Source organism: Culex pipiens, chromosome 3 (assembly GCF_016801865.2).
Source record: "Culex pipiens pallens isolate TS chromosome 3, TS_CPP_V2, whole genome shotgun sequence".
In the NCBI taxonomy this organism is placed as follows: Eukaryota; Metazoa; Arthropoda; class Insecta; order Diptera; family Culicidae; genus Culex; species Culex pipiens.
The window spans coordinates 166,888,230-166,913,240 of NC_068939.1; the positions used below are offsets into that span (position 1 = coordinate 166,888,230).

The following is a 25,011-nucleotide window of genomic DNA, read 5'->3' on the forward strand; positions in this document are numbered from 1 at the left end:
TCGTTCTATAACAGGGGTGCCCAAATCTTTTGGCCCTGCGGGCCAGATTTGATTTTTCTAAAGCAGGGGCGGGCCGGAACTAATGTTGGTAAAAGTTTAAAAAAGAGAACATTTTTATTTCGTAAGATTTATTTTACAAGGTTAATTGAAGTAAACAAAAATATAAACTAGTGTTGCAAATAAGTTTCAAATATCTTGGTTTTAAGAAAGAAAACCAAGATTACTTTCAAAAATTTGTTTATTTGATTTATTTTTATTTTGTTTTGGACAAAACTGTATTGTAATTGTTTTTGTCGATTGAAATTAAATTCCCTGACATCATTAACTGAAAAATCATTAAAATTTCGTCGAGACAAGATACAATTTATTGAAATGTTTGGATTCAAATCTTCTCTACGAAAAAACAATTTTTGCGTTGTTGTGCACCTTTATTCAAATATTTTATAAAACAAGATTTCATTTGACTTCAAAGACATGACATTTAAAAAAAAAATAGAAAAATATATATCTGATAGTTTATGATTCGTCAAATTTTTTATTGAAGTTTATGAAAAAAATAGCTATCTGATTTTTTGACTAATTTTTAAACATTTTTTTAATTTTTAAAAGTATCAAAACTTTAAGAAATTTGAATTCAGTGTCTTTTTGCACATTTTTAAAGTTTAATAATTGATTCTTATAATATCAGTATAGAAATGATAGGAATTAAATGTATACAATGTCATGTCATGTCATAAAGAATGTTTAAATGTGAAATAAAATCATTTTAAAAAATACAAAGGCACAGTTACAAACAAAACGTTGAATTAGCAACATTTTTTCTCAAAAGCCAAAAAAAAAAAAAACAAATAAATAATTTGTTATAATATCTGAAAATTTGATCTCAAGATTATTTTTTTTTTATTTTGACACTAATTTTATTTATGGAGTACATTATGAACAGCCTTTAGGGCCGATCATAGAACTATTTTGAAAAGCCGTCGCAGGCCGAATGAAATGGCTTCACGGGCCGGATCCGGCCCGCGGGCCGTACGTTGGGCAGGCCTGTTCTATAATTTGATAACTCCCGCTCTCGACGGTCCCTTCAGTATCGACAACGAGACAGTCCACTGTCATTTTAAAACTTATAAACATTTGAAAACGGAAGGTTTTTCTGTGAATTTCAATAATTATAAATAATTTATGTTTCACTATTTAACTCTTCTTGGAGAAAGTTTCCGTAAACCCGATGAAATTTTCTCAAATTAGTCATTTCTTAGAGGTTCAGATCCGGGGAACAACTTTTTAGAACATCGCAAAGCGCTAGGAATTGATCGCGAAAAGATACAGGGTAATTTTTTGAGTACGTTTTGAAATTTTGCAGAAAAAAGTAAACTTCAAAAAACATCCTGTACCTTTTTGGGATCTATTCCTAGCGCATTGCGATCTTCCACCAAGTTGTTCCCTGGATCGAAAGATATTAGAAACCTAAAAATAGGAAAATTTGATAGGGTTTTCGGAATTTTTCTCTAGAAAGAGGTAAAAAGTGAAAATTTCCCATAGTAAATTTAAAGAAGTTCCATACTAACTTCAGGTCAATGGTGTCAAACCTTAACCAAATGAGCTCAGAATTTCAGGATAGCTTCTGGGGCCATATTGCTAGAAAAATCCGGTTGCAGCACTCGAAATTATCCAAATGGGTCCAAATGGAACCTGGAAATTGCAGTTCTGATTTTTAAATTTTCCTACACAGAAAAAAAAATCATGGTAATATTACATCTGGGAAGGGGTACATCTTTTATGTCAGAAAAAAGTAATTTTACCTCTGGAAATGTGCAATTTTACCACTTTTCTGGTGTAATGTCACTTTTTCAGTCTAAATTGAGGTAAAATTACATCATAAAAGAGGTAATATTCAACCTTCCAAAATTACAGCTTCCAAATTTACATTATTTTTTACTGTGTATACAAACAGTGATGTGCAGCATTTTTAGTGAACCCCTGAAGAAGGCCTCAAAATAAAGGCCGCAACGTCGGTGAAGTAGAGAAAATCTGTTTTGCTTTTTCGACAAGACTACTCGCCAAAACCAGAAAGATTTCCTATACAACTTCAAGCCACCCTAAGAGTCATGCCGTTGTTCTGTTCCTGGCCCTTCCGGCACCGGTTACGGGTCGCCATTTAAGGATAATTTTGGAATTTGCAATGTTGCATAAAATTGTTAAATTGTTACTCAAAGTTCGATAAAAAGATTTTGTTTCTTGCACGGTATTTATTCAACAATGATAACATTTTGTCACCTGCGCAATTTTATTTGTGACACGTTCCATCATTCTATGACAGACATGCCACAAGAACCGAGACTCAGCGACTTAGTGTCTGCGCTCGTTGGAGTGCTTGCGGGATTTGCCTCCCTTCCAGGCCTTGACCGGGCGGGGAATTCCGGCGGCGATGGCCTTCTTGACGTTCTTCAGAATTCCGAACACGCTGCCGATGGTGGTCTTGTCCAGGGTGAGGGTTTGGCCAAGGACGGACACCGTGATGGCACCGGTGGTCGCGTCCGTGGTCACGGCCAGGTTGGTGCTCTGGTTACTGCCGGCGGTCACTCCGGTCGCGATGGTGCTGATCAGTCCGATGACGCCCTTGGCCGCGGTGACGGCGGTGGCCGGCAGCTGGATCGCCGGGACAGCTCCGATCTTGATGGTGGCCGATCCGTCGGCGTTTCCGACCACGGAGAGGGGGATGTTGGTGGTGGTGGTCTGGGCGCTGGCCAGGGCCAGAGCGGACAGGGCGACAATCAGGAACTTCATGGCTGCTGGTGGTTGGTTGGGAAGATCTGTACCAGTGAACTGATGATTTGGAAAGGATTTCGGGAGGTTTTTATTGCTAGATTGCGAGCTTCGCAAAACAGCTGCTCAAATTGACGCGTGAGCTAGTGACAATACAGATTTCGGTCTATACCAAAATGTTTGCAAAATTTTGTTTTTTCCAAGGTTATTTGGCGCCTTTGCGAAAAATATTGATCAAAAACAGCCTTTGTACAGATTGCATCAGATAGAGACGTTCAAGTTAGAAATCTATATCTCAATTTTAAAAATTGTCAGGTTTTATTAACATTTATTCTAATTTAAAAAAAAATATTATTTTGACCCCTTCTTTTCCGACTTCACGTACCGCCCATGGTGCCGCCTTCCCGCCGAAGTTATAAATGGAACTCGAGATTTGAGTGGCCGCACCACCGGAGTTTGAAGTGGGTCCCCCAAAGGGATTGCGCTGCCCGGTCCCGGGGTCGTCTGACACGGGCCAGGGCAATAAGTGAATCAAAATCGAAAGACTGAGAGAGTGTCACATTGAAAAAGTGGAAAGCTGATGCTGCTAAAAAAAGTGTAGGGAAAATACACAGTAAAAAATGTTTTGAAAGTTTAATGATGGAAATTGTATAGTTTTTTCTCGAAAATATTTTTACTGTTTAAAATACAGTAAAATAAATGTTTGCAAAGGGTCTGATTCCGGTCAAGTTGGTGACGAAGGGACCGTCATTGAAAAGTATCACCATCTAAAAATATAGCAAAAAAAGTGTCCACGTTGGATAATCGCTGAATATTGCGAGTGACAAATGGAATATTTTGGGAGATTATTAACCGACTCAGAACGAAAGGGACTCTGAACCAACTTGACTTTAAATAAAAGTGAACACCCCCCCCCACCCCCACCCCACAACGGAAAACGGAAAGGTGAGCTGGGCCAGGTTCTTGTGAAAGGGGAAGGGGATTCCGCGAGGGATGATGTTTTAATTGGGATTAGATGGGCAGTTAGGATCCTTTTTTTCCATCTCTGTTTGCCTCCGTTTGAGATTTCGCGGCACTGATTAGAGGGGGCGAAAATGGAGTTGAATTACTGATGAAATCCGAATTATGGTGAAAAAGTGCGGGGCAGTATTTAATTAAAGGTTTAACTTTTTTTGTACTTTGGTAAATAAAAATGTTTAATTTTCAAGAAATTTTCTAGATGATTTTTTATGGGTAATGGGAGTAAGGGTTCATGAAAAAGAGAAATTTTCACAAACAAATCAAATAATGCATCCTTTAAATTTTACATATTCTATGTAGTCCACATTTTTCACATTTTTCATAAATTTTATCTGTTGAGTTATCCAATGAAAATTTTAAAAATGTAGATCTAAGCCTGATTTAGAAAAAAAAGAGATGCAAAAGTATCATAAAATGCTTGAAATCTGCATCTGCAATTTTTGGTTATTGATTTTGTACTCATAAAAATATATTTTTTTCATCAAATATTCTTTTTATTTTTTTCTGGAGTGTTAATTTTATTCAATTTTTCGAGATTAGTGATTCTGTAAAATTTCGGCCATGGAACCTTGTATTTTTTTTTATCTGCCTCAATAATTGTAGCAAAGGCAGCGATGCCATTTTTTTTTAAATAAAATTAATAAATTGAGAAAACTTTAAAAGAGGTCGAAAAAAAAAAATTTACGTTACTTTAAGATGAAATATCGAAAAATAATGTTCAGAGGTTTTGATAAAGTGATCAAGGTTTAAAAGTATTTGAAAGATTAGATCTCAAGTTTCAAAAAGAAATTTAATCAGGTGAAATGTTTATCTTTGAATATAACCCAAATAGCTCTAAATTTTCAAATGCCGATTTATCAGCAACTATTTGTCCGATATTCAATGTAAAAAAATTGAACATTTGTTAGTTTATCTGATTTTTCCTATAGAAATTGTAAATATAATATTGTAAATTCACCACCAACATTTGCCAAGAGGTTATTTTTTTCTAATCTTTCTTTTTATTATAAGCTTCAAAATTCAATTTATGTGAAGCAAAAGGAATACTTTTAACAAATTAAAAAAAATCTATGTAAAATTTGCTCAGAACTAGGTGGTGAGGTCAAACCACTGGTTGAAATATGCGCTCAATGCGAAAATAAAGCAACAACTTTTTATTTGTGCAAAACACATCGAACGTTTCTACCGTTCAATTTTCATCAAAATAAGACTTGGATCAACCTTCTACGATATGTGGTTCCAAAGAATCGCAGTTTTAAAATTGAGGTTTTCACATTTTTCACGAAAACGGCGAAAATTTAGGGTGGTTCCAAAAAGGAGAGGTTCCTCCAAATTTGAGCTTGATCGGAAAAAGTTGATTTAGAGTGCGGTTAAACGTAACCATTGATTGATTGTCATGGGTCAATGTTTCTGATATCTTCGAAAATTTTTATTTTTTTTAATTTTGGAATCCACTCCAACTTTTTAAAAAGGCGTATTATTGATAATTTGATCTTTTTGAAATGTTAGGGATTCCAAAATTAAAAAAAAAACGAAATGATCAGATACAAAAGTGGTATAATGTGTAAAGTATTTTGAGATACTTTTTCTTTAAAAATATCAGTTGATTTTTCCATTTTTTCCACACCAACTATTTTTCCACACCAACTATTTTTTTTTTCTTAACAATTAAAAAAATCACAATTTTAAATTCAACAGTGAAAAACAAAAAGTTTTAGGGCTTTTTCATTATTTTTTACGATAGCTTTAACTCTAAAACGGTGCTGTTCATTGAAATTCGCAATATCATCAAAATATTCACAACTCTTCGAAAAATATGTTTTCAGGAGTTATTTTATTATTATTTTTCATTTATAAATTGCAAATATGATTTTTCATTACAAACATAAGTCAACAAACTTATATTTTTTCCAAAAAAAAATTTTTTGTATGGACAGCTGCAGAAATTGTATGAAGCTTTGTATGGGTGAACCAATGACACAAGACGGTCATCGGGAATTCCGTGGGGGCCCAAATATAGCAAATATTAATAAAATCCATTTCTGGTTTTGGTAGAGTATTTATCATAAATGATTTTCTAAAAAAGTGAACTTGGCCCAAAACGATTTATCCTTCATAAACTAAAATTTATAATTTGCCACTTTTTGTCCATTAAAACATATAAAAAAATGTCAAGTTCATCAAAATCGATTTTTTGGCAACTGATGAAACTTCTTCTGGCGTAACAGGGGAAATATACCCTTTCTAATCAAACACCTATCTTCGTCATATGGATAGTTTGATGCTCGATTAAAGCTCCAAAAATACTTTTTAGGCTGTAAACTTACCAGCAACAGCACTGCCTCGAGTAAGCACGCAAATGTATGCCACTTACTGGCCAAAAAGATCAAATTTAATGCACTTTTGATCATAATTTCTATTTTGCGAGACCATTTCTCATCATTTTGGTGGCACACACATCCACACGCAAGATTAGAGGTTAACTGCTTAACGAAAGTCGCCATCAATATCTTTTTACTTGCGCTAACGATTTCAAAGCGCTTAAGATATACAATTGCTTCCAATTACCGGCAACATGTTATTTTGACCGTTACTTAGTCACTCACTTGAAAAATAATCCCGAAACATGTAAATAATTAGCAAGCGCCATCAAAAAAAAAAAAAAAAACAAACGCGCTAAGTCTTTTGCCGTTTGACTTTTGACCATCCATTCCAATCGAAGGCTGAAGAAAACCGATCGAGAAGCGAAGGCAAATAAAGAACAAAGGGTGGCCACCAACACCACCAGCAGCGCTTGTGGTGTTGCCAGGAAACTTTCGCTATAAATGCTACTTTTCGTGAGTGTTCGCTTGAAATTTCATCAATTTTGGCAGCACTAAGCAGACCCAAAAGGGCGCTGGAAGAAAAAAAGAACTAAGCTTAAAATAGAAAAATGGGCGTGGCCCAATGCACACGACTGATTAGAATGCGTTTTTGAAATATTTTTTTTTAAATGCTTGTAAAAGGAATAGCATAACTTTTAATAAAAGTGAAAATAAACAGAAATGTTCACAAAAAGTTGCTCTACTCGTTGGTGTACATGGTTTTACTGAATTTCAAGGAACACTCCAGATTATCCAGCATCATTCAAACAAGACCGCTTATTAGGCTTAAAATGGGTTTATTTCCCCTACGAAGGAAGTTTCCACACTGAAAATCATGAGTTTTTTTTACTATAGGGGAAATATACCCATTTTAATCACTCTAAGCCGATCGACCAATTCTCATCACTTTCGCCGTTTTCCGCTATTAAATTAACATTTTGAGATGTATCAACAATGGAGAGTTGCTTGCTCACTTTTATTTGAGCTATTTATTACTTTGGAACAGTCAAAAACACTTTATGAAAGCTGTAATTCATGATCAAAGTGCTGATAGGCCGATAATAGAAATAGGCTGAGAAAGGGTATAGTTCCCCTATATTTCAGTGGATATTCATTGACAAATGTTTGGAAACAATTCCTAGGCCAATACAATTTTTATTCCAAGTCTGTGTCTCCCTCCATTTCAAATTTCTCAAAATAATCAGGGAGCAAAAAAAAAATGTTTAAAACTTTTTTTTTACTGAAATCGATTTTAAACTTTTAAGAGTACATTGGTTATTTTTGTAATTTTTAATCATGTTTTGAATTTTGGGTTTCATTTTTGAAAACTGGGATTTTGATTTTGTATTGTATAAACCGTTTTGTGATATTTGAATTGATAATGTACTAGCTTTAGCATTTTAAAGCTACACTGTCATGTAAATTAAACTAGCGAATACATCAAATCGAAAGTGGGCGTATCTTAGTAGCGCCATCTATCCTAAAAAGTAATTACAAGTAAGAAAGTAAGTTTCTATCATAAGTTTTGCAAAATAATTTGATTGTATAGTGTGAATTTGCATATTGGATATAAATAAAGCCGAAACCTTAACCTGCCAAAAAATGTGATTTTCCTCTTGATATTTGAATCATAAATCAACCTGCATTTTCCAAATTTATGGTGTTCAAACGACAAATTTCAAAGTTCTTTATAAGGATATGTACACCCAAAATTCAGAGTCGAGAGAATCGTTCTTTCAAAATTTATTGAGGGCTCAGTGCCAAAATCGATAGAATAATGGTACCAACTCACACCATCATAACAAATGAGTTCATTCGTTAGTTGAATCAATAAATCTCCAACAAGTGTCATGCATCGACTTCTGACCTCTCCTCGGTCACCAAGCTGTGGTGGCCGAGGCAGTTAAGTCATTGGATTGGTCTGTCAAAGGTCTCTAGTTCGATTCCTGTAGTCAACACTTTTGGTTTTTTGTATGACGGATGAACTTTTTTTGCAAATGAACCTCAAGAGAACAGTTCTATCGCCCATCTCGAGCTGTGTTCTCTGTGTCCGTGAATGGTACCACTATTCTCTCAAGTCGAGAACATCATTCTCTCGGACTAGCGCTGCCAGTTTTGGGTGTATTATTTTATTTCAACAGATTAGATTTATTCATATTTTGAAGTATATTTTGTGTTCGATTCTTTAAGCACTCGCAAACTATGTTCCCAAATTTGAATTAATCAGCTGTTGAAAAGCCACATCCCAGCTTAGGATTGTAGCTTCACACAAGTTATAGTAATATTTAAACAATGAAACAAAAATGAAATGAAATGGAAAAAGATTTATTCAAATATTTAATAGCGAAGGAATCAAGCCATTACTCAAACTTAAACTGTTTCACAATTCAACAGGTTTTATTAAATGCAGCGTGAACAACTATCGAAATTCCCTTTCCACCACCACTATTACTTGCTTCCAGCAGGTCTGAATTCCACACTTCACCGCGTTTTAATTTCCCTACCATCGCATCGCACCGTCACCAGCAACGCTCTTATCATCACCCGGTTTAGTAGACAGCTAGTTGCTGCGTGGGCGTTTTATCTCCTCTCCCGGTGGTGGTGGTGGTGGGCCTTTGTGCGAATGAAACAAGTTTCATTTCCGCTCAATGAGCTTTTTTTCATTGTTTCGGTTGAACCCTGTTTTGTCGCCTTTTTCAACTTGTGTTTCGTTTGTCTTTTCTTTTTTTCACTGTTTTGCGTATTATAATTAAGTTCCCACTTGAGGGGGCCCAAAGCAAACCGATCTTGTCCCGGCTACAACAGTTTAATAAAAGTTTATTGTTTTTGGGGCCGGCCTAACCGTGTCCATGGCCATATTGAAATTTGCTCCAAGGTTGCCCACCCAAGTTAGTTGGCAGGAAAGGAGGGGGGCTGAAATGAATGTAAATAATAAAGATCCACACTTTCAGTCGGATTGTTTGCATATTTTATCTTATCTGGACACAGTCAGGGCTGATTGCAACGTAATTTTGGCCCGGAATATAACGGGCCCTCATTTACCACAAGCTCTGGGTCTGTTGCTTACAGAGAGTTGTAAACGGGAATGATTGGAATTTGTTAGGAATGGTTCGGTAGGCGATGAGGTTTACATTTTTTTCAATAAATTCTTTAGTCAGGAGTCCGACATGACGCATCTAAGAGGCCATATCTAGAGTTTTTGCCTTCCTCACCTCACTGAGGCAAGGCTATAAAATCACTCAAAAATTGAACTTTTTAAATAAGCCTCCCAGATATACCTTTACGTATACATATCGACTCAGAATCAAATTCTGAGCAAATGTCTGTGCGTGTGGATGGACGTAGAATTTTTTTTCTCACTCACTTTTCTCGGAACTGGCTCGACCGATTTTGTCCGGATTTATGTTTTTGGATTTGCCTTCAGGTTCTTTAAGTCTTTTTTAAATTTCATCCGGCTTGGTGCAGTACTTTAAAAGATATGTTCGAAAAACTGTTTTGGTTGATACTAAAAAGGGTCATTATTTACATAATTTGAAAGCTCCGGCGGATAGCTGTCGGAACTTTACGCTCAGTGCACGCACACAAACACTGCAGTGCTTTCAAATGGATCATTAAATTTATCATACCTAGATGGCAGCACTCAGATGTATAGTGTCTTTACTAAGTAAGCGTTAGCCAAAGCTTTCGTAGTGTGTGGCTTTTAGGAGGAAGGCAGCAACCACCTTCCGGTGGATTAAGTAACGTTTTGCCTTTCTTACTAAAGAAAGGTATAGGTTTTACTTTAAGCCAGGACGTCATTTCCAGCTTCGTAAATATGTCGATTCAGCATGAATTTTAAACCGAAAAATCGCTAAAAAATCACACTGCATCGATTTTCGACGCTCTATCGATTCACCTTGATAGAACTCGTCTATCTCGAACCCTGGAATTTTGAGAAAATAAATTCCGTGGAGGTCGAGTGATGTTCGTATGTGGTAAATTTTTGCAAAATTTTGTGTCGCGCCGTTCTCAGCTCCCATAAATCCGATTTCGATTCTCCTAAATGCAGATGAAAGCTAGTGTGCTGAACCTGGGCGAGTTGCCGCGCAAATTTCGAATTATCCATCTGTTTTCGGATACGGCCAGACTTTTCCAGAAAATACACAGTTTCCAAATGAAAATATGGTCCAATTTTTTCATTTTCATATCTTTTATTAATCTCAAAAATTGCATTTTTCGAGCTCTACAACCTCCCAAATTTTCATCCAGATTCATAATATGGTTCTGGAGTTAGAGCCGTTTGATTGACCTACCATAAGAAACAAAATCCCTAAAAAAAGGTAAAAGCCCACCTGGTGACCTTCGCCAACATTTTTCATTTCTGATTTTATTCGAAATTTCTTGCTACATTCATAGTACAGACCATGAGTGAGCATCTGAAACAAATTTTACATCGATCGGCAATCCCGATCAATTTTTAGAACGATTTACTTTTTGCCTTTCTTACTAAAGAAAGGTATAGGTTTTACTTTAAGCCAGGACGTCATTTCCAGCTTCGTAAATATGTCGATTCAGCATGAATTTTAAACCGAAAAATCGCTAAAAAATCACACTGCATCGATTTTCGACGCTCTATCGATTCACCTTGATAGAACTCGTCTATCTCGAACCCTGGAATTTTGAGAAAATAAATTCCGTGGAGGTCGAGTGATGTTCGTATGTGGTAAATTTTTGCAAAATTTTGTGTCGCGCCGTTCTCAGCTCCCATAAATCCGATTTCGATTCTCCTAAATGCAGATGAAAGCTAGTGTGCTGAACCTGGGCGAGTTGCCGCGCAAATTTCGAATTATCCATCTGTTTTCGGATACGGCCAGACTTTTCCAGAAAATACACAGTTTCCAAATGAAAATATGGTCCAATTTTTTCATTTTCATATCTTTTATTAATCTCAAAAATTGCATTTTTCGAGCTCTACAACCTCCCAAATTTTCATCCAGATTCATAATATGGTTCTGGAGTTAGAGCCGTTTGATTGACCTACCATAAGAAACAAAATCCCTAAAAAAAGGTAAAAGCCCACCTGGTGACCTTCGCCAACATTTTTCATTTCTGATTTTATTCGAAATTTCTTGCTACATTCATAGTACAGACCATGAGTGAGCATCTGAAACAAATTTTACATCGATCGGCAATCCCGATCAATTTTTAGAACGATTTACTTTTTGCCTTTCTTACTAAAGAAAGGTATAGGTTTTACTTTAAGCCAGGACGTCATTTCCAGCTTCGTAAATATGTCGATTCAGCATGAATTTTAAACCGAAAAATCGCTAAAAAATCACACTGCATCGATTTTCGACGCTCTATCGATTCACCTTGATAGAACTCGTCTATCTCGAACCCTGGAATTTTGAGAAAATAAATTCCGTGGAGGTCGAGTGATGTTCGTATGTGGTAAATTTTTGCAAAATTTTGTGTCGCGCCGTTCTCAGCTCCCATAAATCCGATTTCGATTCTCCTAAATGCAGATGAAAGCTAGTGTGCTGAACCTGGGCGAGTTGCCGCGCAAATTTCGAATTATCCATCTGTTTTCGGATACGGCCAGACTTTTCCAGAAAATACACAGTTTCCAAATGAAAATATGGTCCAATTTTTTCATTTTCATATCTTTTATTAATCTCAAAAATTGCATTTTTCGAGCTCTACAACCTCCCAAATTTTCATCCAGATTCATAATATGGTTCTGGAGTTAGAGCCGTTTGATTGGCCTACCATAAGAAACAAAATCCCTAAAAAAAGGTAAAAGCCCACCTGGTGACCTTCGCCAACATTTTTCATTTCTGATTTTATTCGAAATTTCTTGCTACATTCATAGTACAGACCATGAGTGAGCATCTGAAACAAATTTTACATCGATCGGCAATCCCGATCAATTTTTAGAACGATTTACTTTTTGCCTTTCTTACTAAAGAAAGGTATAGGTTTTACTTTAAGCCAGGACGTCATTTCCAGCTTCGTAAATATGTCGATTCAGCATGAATTTTAAACCGAAAAATCGCTAAAAAATCACACTGCATCGATTTTCGACGCTCTATCGATTCACCTTGATAGAACTCGTCTATCTCGAACCCTGGAATTTTGAGAAAATAAATTCCGTGGAGGTCGAGTGATGTTCGTATGTGGTAAATTTTTGCAAAATTTTGTGTCGCGCCGTTCTCAGCTCCCATAAATCCGATTTCGATTCTCCTAAATGCAGATGAAAGCTAGTGTGCTGAACCTGGGCGAGTTGCCGCGCAAATTTCGAATTATCCATCTGTTTTCGGATACGGCCAGACTTTTCCAGAAAATACACAGTTTCCAAATGAAAATATGGTCCAATTTTTTCATTTTCATATCTTTTATTAATCTCAAAAATTGCATTTTTCGAGCTCTACAACCTCCCAAATTTTCATCCAGATTCATAATATGGTTCTGGAGTTAGAGCCGTTTGATTGACCTACCATAAGAAACAAAATCCCTAAAAAAAGGTAAAAGCCCACCTGGTGACCTTCGCCAACATTTTTCATTTCTGATTTTATTCGAAATTTCTTGCTACATTCATAGTACAGACCATGAGTGAGCATCTGAAACAAATTTTACATCGATCGGCAATCCCGATCAATTTTTAGAACGATTTACTTTTTGCCTTTCTTACTAAAGAAAGGTATAGGTTTTACTTTAAGCCAGGACGTCATTTCCAGCTTCGTAAATATGTCGATTCAGCATGAATTTTAAACCGAAAAATCGCTAAAAAATCACACTGCATCGATTTTCGACGCTCTATCGATTCACCTTGATAGAACTCGTCTATCTCGAACCCTGGAATTTTGAGAAAATAAATTCCGTGGAGGTCGAGTGATGTTCGTATGTGGTAAATTTTTGCAAAATTTTGTGTCGCGCCGTTCTCAGCTCCCATAAATCCGATTTCGATTCTCCTAAATGCAGATGAAAGCTAGTGTGCTGAACCTGGGCGAGTTGCCGCGCAAATTTCGAATTATCCATCTGTTTTCGGATACGGCCAGACTTTTCCAGAAAATACACAGTTTCCAAATGAAAATATGGTCCAATTTTTTCATTTTCATATCTTTTATTAATCTCAAAAATTGCATTTTTCGAGCTCTACAACCTCCCAAATTTTCATCCAGATTCATAATATGGTTCTGGAGTTAGAGCCGTTTGATTGACCTACCATAAGAAACAAAATCCCTAAAAAAAGGTAAAAGCCCACCTGGTGACCTTCGCCAACATTTTTCATTTCTGATTTTATTCGAAATTTCTTGCTACATTCATAGTACAGACCATGAGTGAGCATCTGAAACAAATTTTACATCGATCGGCAATCCCGATCAATTTTTAGAACGATTTACTTTTTGCCTTTCTTACTAAAGAAAGGTATAGGTTTTACTTTAAGCCAGGACGTCATTTCCAGCTTCGTAAATATGTCGATTCAGCATGAATTTTAAACCGAAAAATCGCTAAAAAATCACACTGCATCGATTTTCGACGCTCTATCGATTCACCTTGATAGAACTCGTCTATCTCGAACCCTGGAATTTTGAGAAAATAAATTCCGTGGAGGTCGAGTGATGTTCGTATGTGGTAAATTTTTGCAAAATTTTGTGTCGCGCCGTTCTCAGCTCCCATAAATCCGATTTCGATTCTCCTAAATGCAGATGAAAGCTAGTGTGCTGAACCTGGGCGAGTTGCCGCGCAAATTTCGAATTATCCATCTGTTTTCGGATACGGCCAGACTTTTCCAGAAAATACACAGTTTCCAAATGAAAATATGGTCCAATTTTTTCATTTTCATATCTTTTATTAATCTCAAAAATTGCATTTTTCGAGCTCTACAACCTCCCAAATTTTCATCCAGATTCATAATATGGTTCTGGAGTTAGAGCCGTTTGATTGACCTACCATAAGAAACAAAATCCCTAAAAAAAGGTAAAAGCCCACCTGGTGACCTTCGCCAACATTTTTCATTTCTGATTTTATTCGAAATTTCTTGCTACATTCATAGTACAGACCATGAGTGAGCATCTGAAACAAATTTTACATCGATCGGCAATCCCGATCAATTTTTAGAACGATTTACTTTTTGCCTTTCTTACTAAAGAAAGGTATAGGTTTTACTTTAAGCCAGGACGTCATTTCCAGCTTCGTAAATATGTCGATTCAGCATGAATTTTAAACCGAAAAATCGCTAAAAAATCACACTGCATCGATTTTCGACGCTCTATCGATTCACCTTGATAGAACTCGTCTATCTCGAACCCTGGAATTTTGAGAAAATAAATTCCGTGGAGGTCGAGTGATGTTCGTATGTGGTAAATTTTTGCAAAATTTTGTGTCGCGCCGTTCTCAGCTCCCATAAATCCGATTTCGATTCTCCTAAATGCAGATGAAAGCTAGTGTGCTGAACCTGGGCGAGTTGCCGCGCAAATTTCGAATTATCCATCTGTTTTCGGATACGGCCAGACTTTTCCAGAAAATACACAGTTTCCAAATGAAAATATGGTCCAATTTTTTCATTTTCATATCTTTTATTAATCTCAAAAATTGCATTTTTCGAGCTCTACAACCTCCCAAATTTTCATCCAGATTCATAATATGGTTCTGGAGTTAGAGCCGTTTGATTGACCTACCATAAGAAACAAAATCCCTAAAAAAAGGTAAAAGCCCACCTGGTGACCTTCGCCAACATTTTTCATTTCTGATTTTATTCGAAATTTCTTGCTACATTCATAGTACAGACCATGAGTGAGCATCTGAAACAAATTTTACATCGATCGGCAATCCCGATCAATTTTTAGAACGATTTACTTTTTGCCTTTCTTACTAAAGAAAGGTATAGGTTTTACTTTAAGCCAGGACGTCATTTCCAGCTTCGTAAATATGTCGATTCAGCATGAATTTTAAACCGAAAAATCGCTAAAAAATCACACTGCATCGATTTTCGACGCTCTATCGATTCACCTTGATAGAACTCGTCTATCTCGAACCCTGGAATTTTGAGAAAATAAATTCCGTGGAGGTCGAGTGATGTTCGTATGTGGTAAATTTTTGCAAAATTTTGTGTCGCGCCGTTCTCAGCTCCCATAAATCCGATTTCGATTCTCCTAAATGCAGATGAAAGCTAGTGTGCTGAACCTGGGCGAGTTGCCGCGCAAATTTCGAATTATCCATCTGTTTTCGGATACGGCCAGACTTTTCCAGAAAATACACAGTTTCCAAATGAAAATATGGTCCAATTTTTTCATTTTCATATCTTTTATTAATCTCAAAAATTGCATTTTTCGAGCTCTACAACCTCCCAAATTTTCATCCAGATTCATAATATGGTTCTGGAGTTAGAGCCGTTTGATTGACCTACCATAAGAAACAAAATCCCTAAAAAAAGGTAAAAGCCCACCTGGTGACCTTCGCCAACATTTTTCATTTCTGATTTTATTCGAAATTTCTTGCTACATTCATAGTACAGACCATGAGTGAGCATCTGAAACAAATTTTACATCGATCGGCAATCCCGATCAATTTTTAGAACGATTTACTTTTTGCCTTTCTTACTAAAGAAAGGTATAGGTTTTACTTTAAGCCAGGACGTCATTTCCAGCTTCGTAAATATGTCGATTCAGCATGAATTTTAAACCGAAAAATCGCTAAAAAATCACACTGCATCGATTTTCGACGCTCTATCGATTCACCTTGATAGAACTCGTCTATCTCGAACCCTGGAATTTTGAGAAAATAAATTCCGTGGAGGTCGAGTGATGTTCGTATGTGGTAAATTTTTGCAAAATTTTGTGTCGCGCCGTTCTCAGCTCCCATAAATCCGATTTCGATTCTCCTAAATGCAGATGAAAGCTAGTGTGCTGAACCTGGGCGAGTTGCCGCGCAAATTTCGAATTATCCATCTGTTTTCGGATACGGCCAGACTTTTCCAGAAAATACACAGTTTCCAAATGAAAATATGGTCCAATTTTTTCATTTTCATATCTTTTATTAATCTCAAAAATTGCATTTTTCGAGCTCTACAACCTCCCAAATTTTCATCCAGATTCATAATATGGTTCTGGAGTTAGAGCCGTTTGATTGGCCTACCATAAGAAACAAAATCCCTAAAAAAAGGTAAAAGCCCACCTGGTGACCTTCGCCAACATTTTTCATTTCTGATTTTATTCGAAATTTCTTGCTACATTCATAGTACAGACCATGAGTGAGCATCTGAAACAAATTTTACATCGATCGGCAATCCCGATCAATTTTTAGAACGATTTACTTTTTGCCTTTCTTACTAAAGAAAGGTATAGGTTTTACTTTAAGCCAGGACGTCATTTCCAGCTTCGTAAATATGTCGATTCAGCATGAATTTTAAACCGAAAAATCGCTAAAAAATCACACTGCATCGATTTTCGACGCTCTATCGATTCACCTTGATAGAACTCGTCTATCTCGAACCCTGGAATTTTGAGAAAATAAATTCCGTGGAGGTCGAGTGATGTTCGTATGTGGTAAATTTTTGCAAAATTTTGTGTCGCGCCGTTCTCAGCTCCCATAAATCCGATTTCGATTCTCCTAAATGCAGATGAAAGCTAGTGTGCTGAACCTGGGCGAGTTGCCGCGCAAATTTCGAATTATCCATCTGTTTTCGGATACGGCCAGACTTTTCCAGAAAATACACAGTTTCCAAATGAAAATATGGTCCAATTTTTTCATTTTCATATCTTTTATTAATCTCAAAAATTGCATTTTTCGAGCTCTACAACCTCCCAAATTTTCATCCAGATTCATAATATGGTTCTGGAGTTAGAGCCGTTTGATTGACCTACCATAAGAAACAAAATCCCTAAAAAAAGGTAAAAGCCCACCTGGTGACCTTCGCCAACATTTTTCATTTCTGATTTTATTCGAAATTTCTTGCTACATTCATAGTACAGACCATGAGTGAGCATCTGAAACAAATTTTACATCGATCGGCAATCCCGATCAATTTTTAGAACGATTTACTTTTTGCCTTTCTTACTAAAGAAAGGTATAGGTTTTACTTTAAGCCAGGACGTCATTTCCAGCTTCGTAAATATGTCGATTCAGCATGAATTTTAAACCGAAAAATCGCTAAAAAATCACACTGCATCGATTTTCGACGCTCTATCGATTCACCTTGATAGAACTCGTCTATCTCGAACCCTGGAATTTTGAGAAAATAAATTCCGTGGAGGTCGAGTGATGTTCGTATGTGGTAAATTTTTGCAAAATTTTGTGTCGCGCCGTTCTCAGCTCCCATAAATCCGATTTCGATTCTCCTAAATGCAGATGAAAGCTAGTGTGCTGAACCTGGGCGAGTTGCCGCGCAAATTTCGAATTATCCATCTGTTTTCGGATACGGCCAGACTTTTCCAGAAAATACACAGTTTCCAAATGAAAATATGGTCCAATTTTTTCATTTTCATATCTTTTATTAATCTCAAAAATTGCATTTTTCGAGCTCTACAACCTCCCAAATTTTCATCCAGATTCATAATATGGTTCTGGAGTTAGAGCCGTTTGATTGACCTACCATAAGAAACAAAATCCCTAAAAAAAGGTAAAAGCCCACCTGGTGACCTTCGCCAACATTTTTCATTTCTGATTTTATTCGAAATTTCTTGCTACATTCATAGTACAGACCATGAGTGAGCATCTGAAACAAATTTTACATCGATCGGCAATCCCGATCAATTTTTAGAACGATTTACTTTTTGCCTTTCTTACTAAAGAAAGGTATAGGTTTTACTTTAAGCCAGGACGTCATTTCCAGCTTCGTAAATATGTCGATTCAGCATGAATTTTAAACCGAAAAATCGCTAAAAAATCACACTGCATCGATTTTCGACGCTCTATCGATTCACCTTGATAGAACTCGTCTATCTCGAACCCTGGAATTTTGAGAAAATAAATTCCGTGGAGGTCGAGTGATGTTCGTATGTGGTAAATTTTTGCAAAATTTTGTGTCGCGCCGTTCTCAGCTCCCATAAATCCGATTTCGATTCTCCTAAATGCAGATGAAAGCTAGTGTGCTGAACCTGGGCGAGTTGCCGCGCAAATTTCGAATTATCCATCTGTTTTCGGATACGGCCAGACTTTTCCAGAAAATACACAGTTTCCAAATGAAAATATGGTCCAATTTTTTCATTTTCATATCTTTTATTAATCTCAAAAATTGCATTTTTCGAGCTCTACAACCTCCCAAATTTTCATCCAGATTCATAATATGGTTCTGGAGTTAGAGCCGTTTGATTGACCTACCATAAGAAACAAAATCCCTAAAAAAAGGTAAAAGCCCACCTGGTGACCTTCGCCAACATTTTTCATTTCTGATTTTATTCGAAATTTCTTGCTACATTCATAGTACAGACCATGAGTGAGCATCTGAAACAAATTTTACATCGATCGGCAATCCCGATCAATTTTTAGAACGATTTACTTTTTGCCTTTCTTACTAAAGAAAGGTATAGGTTTTACTTTAAGCCAGGACGTCATTTCCAGCTTCGTAAATATGTCGATTCAGCATGAATTTTAAACCGAAAAATCGCTAAAAAATCACACTGCATCGATTTTCGACGCTCTATCGATTCACCTTGATAGAACTCGTCTATCTCGAACCCTGGAATTTTGAGAAAATAAATTCCGTGGAGGTCGAGTGATGTTCGTATGTGGTAAATTTTTGCAAAATTTTGTGTCGCGCCGTTCTCAGCTCCCATAAATCCGATTTCGATTCTCCTAAATGCAGATGAAAGCTAGTGTGCTGAACCTGGGCGAGTTGCCGCGCAAATTTCGAATTATCCATCTGTTTTCGGATACGGCCAGACTTTTCCAGAAAATACACAGTTTCCAAATGAAAATATGGTCCAATTTTTTCATTTTCATATCTTTTATTAATCTCAAAAATTGCATTTTTCGAGCTCTACAACCTCCCAAATTTTCATCCAGATTCATAATATGGTTCTGGAGTTAGAGCCGTTTGATTGACCTACCATAAGAAACAAAATCCCTAAAAAAAGGTAAAAGCCCACCTGGTGACCTTCGCCAACATTTTTCATTTCTGATTTTATTCGAAATTTCTTGCTACATTCATAGTACAGACCATGAGTGAGCATCTGAAACAAATTTTACATCGATCGGCAATCCCGATCAATTTTTAGAACGATTTACTTTTTGCCTTTCTTACTAAAGAAAGGTATAGGTTTTACTTTAAGCCAGGACGTCATTTCCAGCTTCGTAAATATGTCGATTCAGCATGAATTTTAAACCGAAAAATCGCTAAAAAATCACACTGCATCGATTTTCGACGCTCTATCGATTCACCTTGATAGAACTCGTCTATCTCGAACCCTGGAATTTTGAGAAAATAAATTCCGTGGAGGTCGAGTGATGTTCGTATGTGGTAAATTTTTGCAAAATTTTGTGTCGCGCCGTTCTCAGCTCCCATAAATCCGATTTCGATTCTCCTAAATGCAGATGAAAGCTAGTGTGCTGAACCTGGGCGAGTTGCCGCGCAAATTTCGAATTATCCATCTGTTTTCGGATACGGCCAGACTTTTCCAGAAAATACACAGTTTCCAAATGAAAATATGGTCCAATTTTTTCATTTTCATATCTTTTATTAATCTCAAAAATTGCATTTTTCGAGCTCTACAACCTCCCAAATTTTCATCCAGATTCATAATATGGTTCTGGAGTTAGAGCCGTTTGATTGACCTACCATAAGAAACAAAATCCCTAAAAAAAGGTAAAAGCCCACCTGGTGACCTTCGCCAACATTTTTCATTTCTGATTTTATTCGAAATTTCTTGCTACATTCATAGTACAGACCATGAGTGAGCATCTGAAACAAATTTTACATCGATCGGCAATCCCGATCAATTTTTAGAACGATTTACTTTTTGCCTTTCTTACTAAAGAAAGGTATAGGTTTTACTTTAAGCCAGGACGTCATTTCCAGCTTCGTAAATATGTCGATTCAGCATGAATTTTAAACCGAAAAATCGCTAAAAAATCACACTGCATCGATTTTCGACGCTCTATCGATTCACCTTGATAGAACTCGTCTATCTCGAACCCTGGAATTTTGAGAAAATAAATTCCGTGGAGGTCGAGTGATGTTCGTATGTGGTAAATTTTTGCAAAATTTTGTGTCGCGCCGTTCTCAGCTCCCATAAATCCGATTTCGATTCTCCTAAATGCAGATGAAAGCTAGTGTGCTGAACCTGGGCGAGTTGCCGCGCAAATTTCGAATTATCCATCTGTTTTCGGATACGGCCAGACTTTTCCAGAAAATACACAGTTTCCAAATGAAAATATGGTCCAATTTTTTCATTTTCATATCTTTTATTAATCTCAAAAATTGCATTTTTCGAGCTCTACAACCTCCCAAATTTTCATCCAGATTCATAATATGGTTCTGGAGTTAGAGCCGTTTGATTGGCCTACCATAAGAAACAAAATCCCTAAAAAAAGGTAAAAGCCCACCTGGTGACCTTCGCCAACATTTTTCATTTCTGATTTTATTCGAAATTTCTTGCTACATTCATAGTACAGACCATGAGTGAGCATCTGAAACAAATTTTACATCGATCGGCAATCCCGATCAATTTTTAGAACGATTTACTTTTTGCCTTTCTTACTAAAGAAAGGTATAGGTTTTACTTTAAGCCAGGACGTCATTTCCAGCTTCGTAAATATGTCGATTCAGCATGAATTTTAAACCGAAAAATCGCTAAAAAATCACACTGCATCGATTTTCGACGCTCTATCGATTCACCTTGATAGAACTCGTCTATCTCGAACCCTGGAATTTTGAGAAAATAAATTCCGTGGAGGTCGAGTGATGTTCGTATGTGGTAAATTTTTGCAAAATTTTGTGTCGCGCCGTTCTCAGCTCCCATAAATCCGATTTCGATTCTCCTAAATGCAGATGAAAGCTAGTGTGCTGAACCTGGGCGAGTTGCCGCGCAAATTTCGAATTATCCATCTGTTTTCGGATACGGCCAGACTTTTCCAGAAAATACACAGTTTCCAAATGAAAATATGGTCCAATTTTTTCATTTTCATATCTTTTATTAATCTCAAAAATTGCATTTTTCGAGCTCTACAACCTCCCAAATTTTCATCCAGATTCATAATATGGTTCTGGAGTTAGAGCCGTTTGATTGACCTACCATAAGAAACAAAATCCCTAAAAAAAGGTAAAAGCCCACCTGGTGACCTTCGCCAACATTTTTCATTTCTGATTTTATTCGAAATTTCTTGCTACATTCATAGTACAGACCATGAGTGAGCATCTGAAACAAATTTTACATCGATCGGCAATCCCGATCAATTTTTAGAACGATTTACTTTTTGCCTTTCTTACTAAAGAAAGGTATAGGTTTTACTTTAAGCCAGGACGTCATTTCCAGCTTCGTAAATATGTCGATTCAGCATGAATTTTAAACCGAAAAATCGCTAAAAAATCACACTGCATCGATTTTCGACGCTCTATCGATTCACCTTGATAGAACTCGTCTATCTCGAACCCTGGAATTTTGAGAAAATAAATTCCGTGGAGGTCGAGTGATGTTCGTATGTGGTAAATTTTTGCAAAATTTTGTGTCGCGCCGTTCTCAGCTCCCATAAATCCGATTTCGATTCTCCTAAATGCAGATGAAAGCTAGTGTGCTGAACCTGGGCGAGTTGCCGCGCAAATTTCGAATTATCCATCTGTTTTCGGATACGGCCAGACTTTTCCAGAAAATACACAGTTTCCAAATGAAAATATGGTCCAATTTTTTCATTTTCATATCTTTTATTAATCTCAAAAATTGCATTTTTCGAGCTCTACAACCTCCCAAATTTTCATCCAGATTCATAATATGGTTCTGGAGTTAGAGCCGTTTGATTGACCTACCATAAGAAACAAAATCCCTAAAAAAAGGTAAAAGCCCACCTGGTGACCTTCGCCAACATTTTTCATTTCTGATTTTATTCGAAATTTCTTGCTACATTCATAGTACAGACCATGAGTGAGCATCTGAAACAAATTTTACATCGATCGGCAATCCCGATCAATTTTTAGAACGATTTACTTTTTGCCTTTCTTACTAAAGAAAGGTATAGGTTTTACTTTAAGCCAGGACGTCATTTCCAGCTTCGTAAATATGTCGATTCAGCATGAATTTTAAACCGAAAAATCGCTAAAAAATCACACTGCATCGATTTTCGACGCTCTATCGATTCACCTTGATAGAACTCGTCTATCTCGAACCCTGGAATTTTGAGAAAATAAATTCCGTGGAGGTCGAGTGATGTTCGTATGTGGTAAATTTTTGCAAAATTTTGTGTCGCGCCGTTCTCAGCTCCCATAAATCCGATTTCGATTCTCCTAAATGCAGATGAAAGCTAGTGTGCTGAACCTGGGCGAGTTGCCGCGCAAATTTCGAATTATCCATCTGTTTTCGGATACGGCCAGACTTTTCCAGAAAATACACAGTTTCCAAATGAAAATATGGTCCAATTTTTTCATTTTCATATCTTTTATTAATCTCAAAAATTGCATTTTTCGAGCTCTACAACCTCCCAAATTTTCATCCAGATTCATAATATGGTTCTGGAGTTAGAGCCGTTTGATTGACCTACCATAAGAAACAAAATCCCTAAAAAAAGGTAAAAGCCCACCTGGTGACCTTCGCCAACATTTTTCATTTCTGATTTTATTCGAAATTTCTTGCTACATTCATAGTACAGACCATGAGTGAGCATCTGAAACAAATTTTACATCGATCGGCAATCCCGATCAATTTTTAGAACGATTTACTTTTTGCCTTTCTTACTAAAGAAAGGTATAGGTTTTACTTTAAGCCAGGACGTCATTTCCAGCTTCGTAAATATGTCGATTCAGCATGAATTTTAAACCGAAAAATCGCTAAAAAATCACACTGCATCGATTTTCGACGCTCTATCGATTCACCTTGATAGAACTCGTCTATCTCGAACCCTGGAATTTTGAGAAAATAAATTCCGTGGAGGTCGAGTGATGTTCGTATGTGGTAAATTTTTGCAAAATTTTGTGTCGCGCCGTTCTCAGCTCCCATAAATCCGATTTCGATTCTCCTAAATGCAGATGAAAGCTAGTGTGCTGAACCTGGGCGAGTTGCCGCGCAAATTTCGAATTATCCATCTGTTTTCGGATACGGCCAGACTTTTCCAGAAAATACACAGTTTCCAAATGAAAATATGGTCCAATTTTTTCATTTTCATATCTTTTATTAATCTCAAAAATTGCATTTTTCGAGCTCTACAACCTCCCAAATTTTCATCCAGATTCATAATATGGTTCTGGAGTTAGAGCCGTTTGATTGACCTACCATAAGAAACAAAATCCCTAAAAAAAGGTAAAAGCCCACCTGGTGACCTTCGCCAACATTTTTCATTTCTGATTTTATTCGAAATTTCTTGCTACATTCATAGTACAGACCATGAGTGAGCATCTGAAACAAATTTTACATCGATCGGCAATCCCGATCAATTTTTAGAACGATTTACTTTTTGCCTTTCTTACTAAAGAAAGGTATAGGTTTTACTTTAAGCCAGGACGTCATTTCCAGCTTCGTAAATATGTCGATTCAGCATGAATTTTAAACCGAAAAATCGCTAAAAAATCACACTGCATCGATTTTCGACGCTCTATCGATTCACCTTGATAGAACTCGTCTATCTCGAACCCTGGAATTTTGAGAAAATAAATTCCGTGGAGGTCGAGTGATGTTCGTATGTGGTAAATTTTTGCAAAATTTTGTGTCGCGCCGTTCTCAGCTCCCATAAATCCGATTTCGATTCTCCTAAATGCAGATGAAAGCTAGTGTGCTGAACCTGGGCGAGTTGCCGCGCAAATTTCGAATTATCCATCTGTTTTCGGATACGGCCAGACTTTTCCAGAAAATACACAGTTTCCAAATGAAAATATGGTCCAATTTTTTCATTTTCATATCTTTTATTAATCTCAAAAATTGCATTTTTCGAGCTCTACAACCTCCCAAATTTTCATCCAGATTCATAATATGGTTCTGGAGTTAGAGCCGTTTGATTGACCTACCATAAGAAACAAAATCCCTAAAAAAAGGTAAAAGCCCACCTGGTGACCTTCGCCAACATTTTTCATTTCTGATTTTATTCGAAATTTCTTGCTACATTCATAGTACAGACCATGAGTGAGCATCTGAAACAAATTTTACATCGATCGGCAATCCCGATCAATTTTTAGAACGATTTACTTTTTGCCTTTCTTACTAAAGAAAGGTATAGGTTTTACTTTAAGCCAGGACGTCATTTCCAGCTTCGTAAATATGTCGATTCAGCATGAATTTTAAACCGAAAAATCGCTAAAAAATCACACTGCATCGATTTTCGACGCTCTATCGATTCACCTTGATAGAACTCGTCTATCTCGAACCCTGGAATTTTGAGAAAATAAATTCCGTGGAGGTCGAGTGATGTTCGTATGTGGTAAATTTTTGCAAAATTTTGTGTCGCGCCGTTCTCAGCTCCCATAAATCCGATTTCGATTCTCCTAAATGCAGATGAAAGCTAGTGTGCTGAACCTGGGCGAGTTGCCGCGCAAATTTCGAATTATCCATCTGTTTTCGGATACGGCCAGACTTTTCCAGAAAATACACAGTTTCCAAATGAAAATATGGTCCAATTTTTTCATTTTCATATCTTTTATTAATCTCAAAAATTGCATTTTTCGAGCTCTACAACCTCCCAAATTTTCATCCAGATTCATAATATGGTTCTGGAGTTAGAGCCGTTTGATTGGCCTACCATAAGAAAC

At 36.7% G+C, this 25,011-nt stretch overlaps 2 protein-coding genes across 2 annotated transcripts in view; both read right to left on the reverse strand.

Annotated features, from left to right (window-relative positions):
• LOC120418668 (AP-1 complex subunit gamma-1-like) overlaps positions 1 to 25,011 on the reverse strand; it is a 102,697-nt gene that overhangs the window by 20,877 nt on the left and 56,809 nt on the right. The window lies entirely within an intron of this gene.
• LOC120418684 (uncharacterized) lies at positions 2,288 to 2,835 on the reverse strand. Its single transcript, XM_039581150.2, has one exon. It carries the CDS (start codon positions 2,785 to 2,787, stop codon positions 2,350 to 2,352), a length of 438 nt encoding a protein of 145 aa, XP_039437084.1. The 5' UTR covers positions 2,788 to 2,835; the 3' UTR covers positions 2,288 to 2,349.

What these genes read in the sequence shown, in the direction of transcription:
- LOC120418684 (XM_039581150.2), bottom strand. Translation starts at nt 2,787, where the DNA reads ATGAAGTTCCTGATTGTCGCCCTGTCCGCTCTGGCCCTGGCCAGCGCC.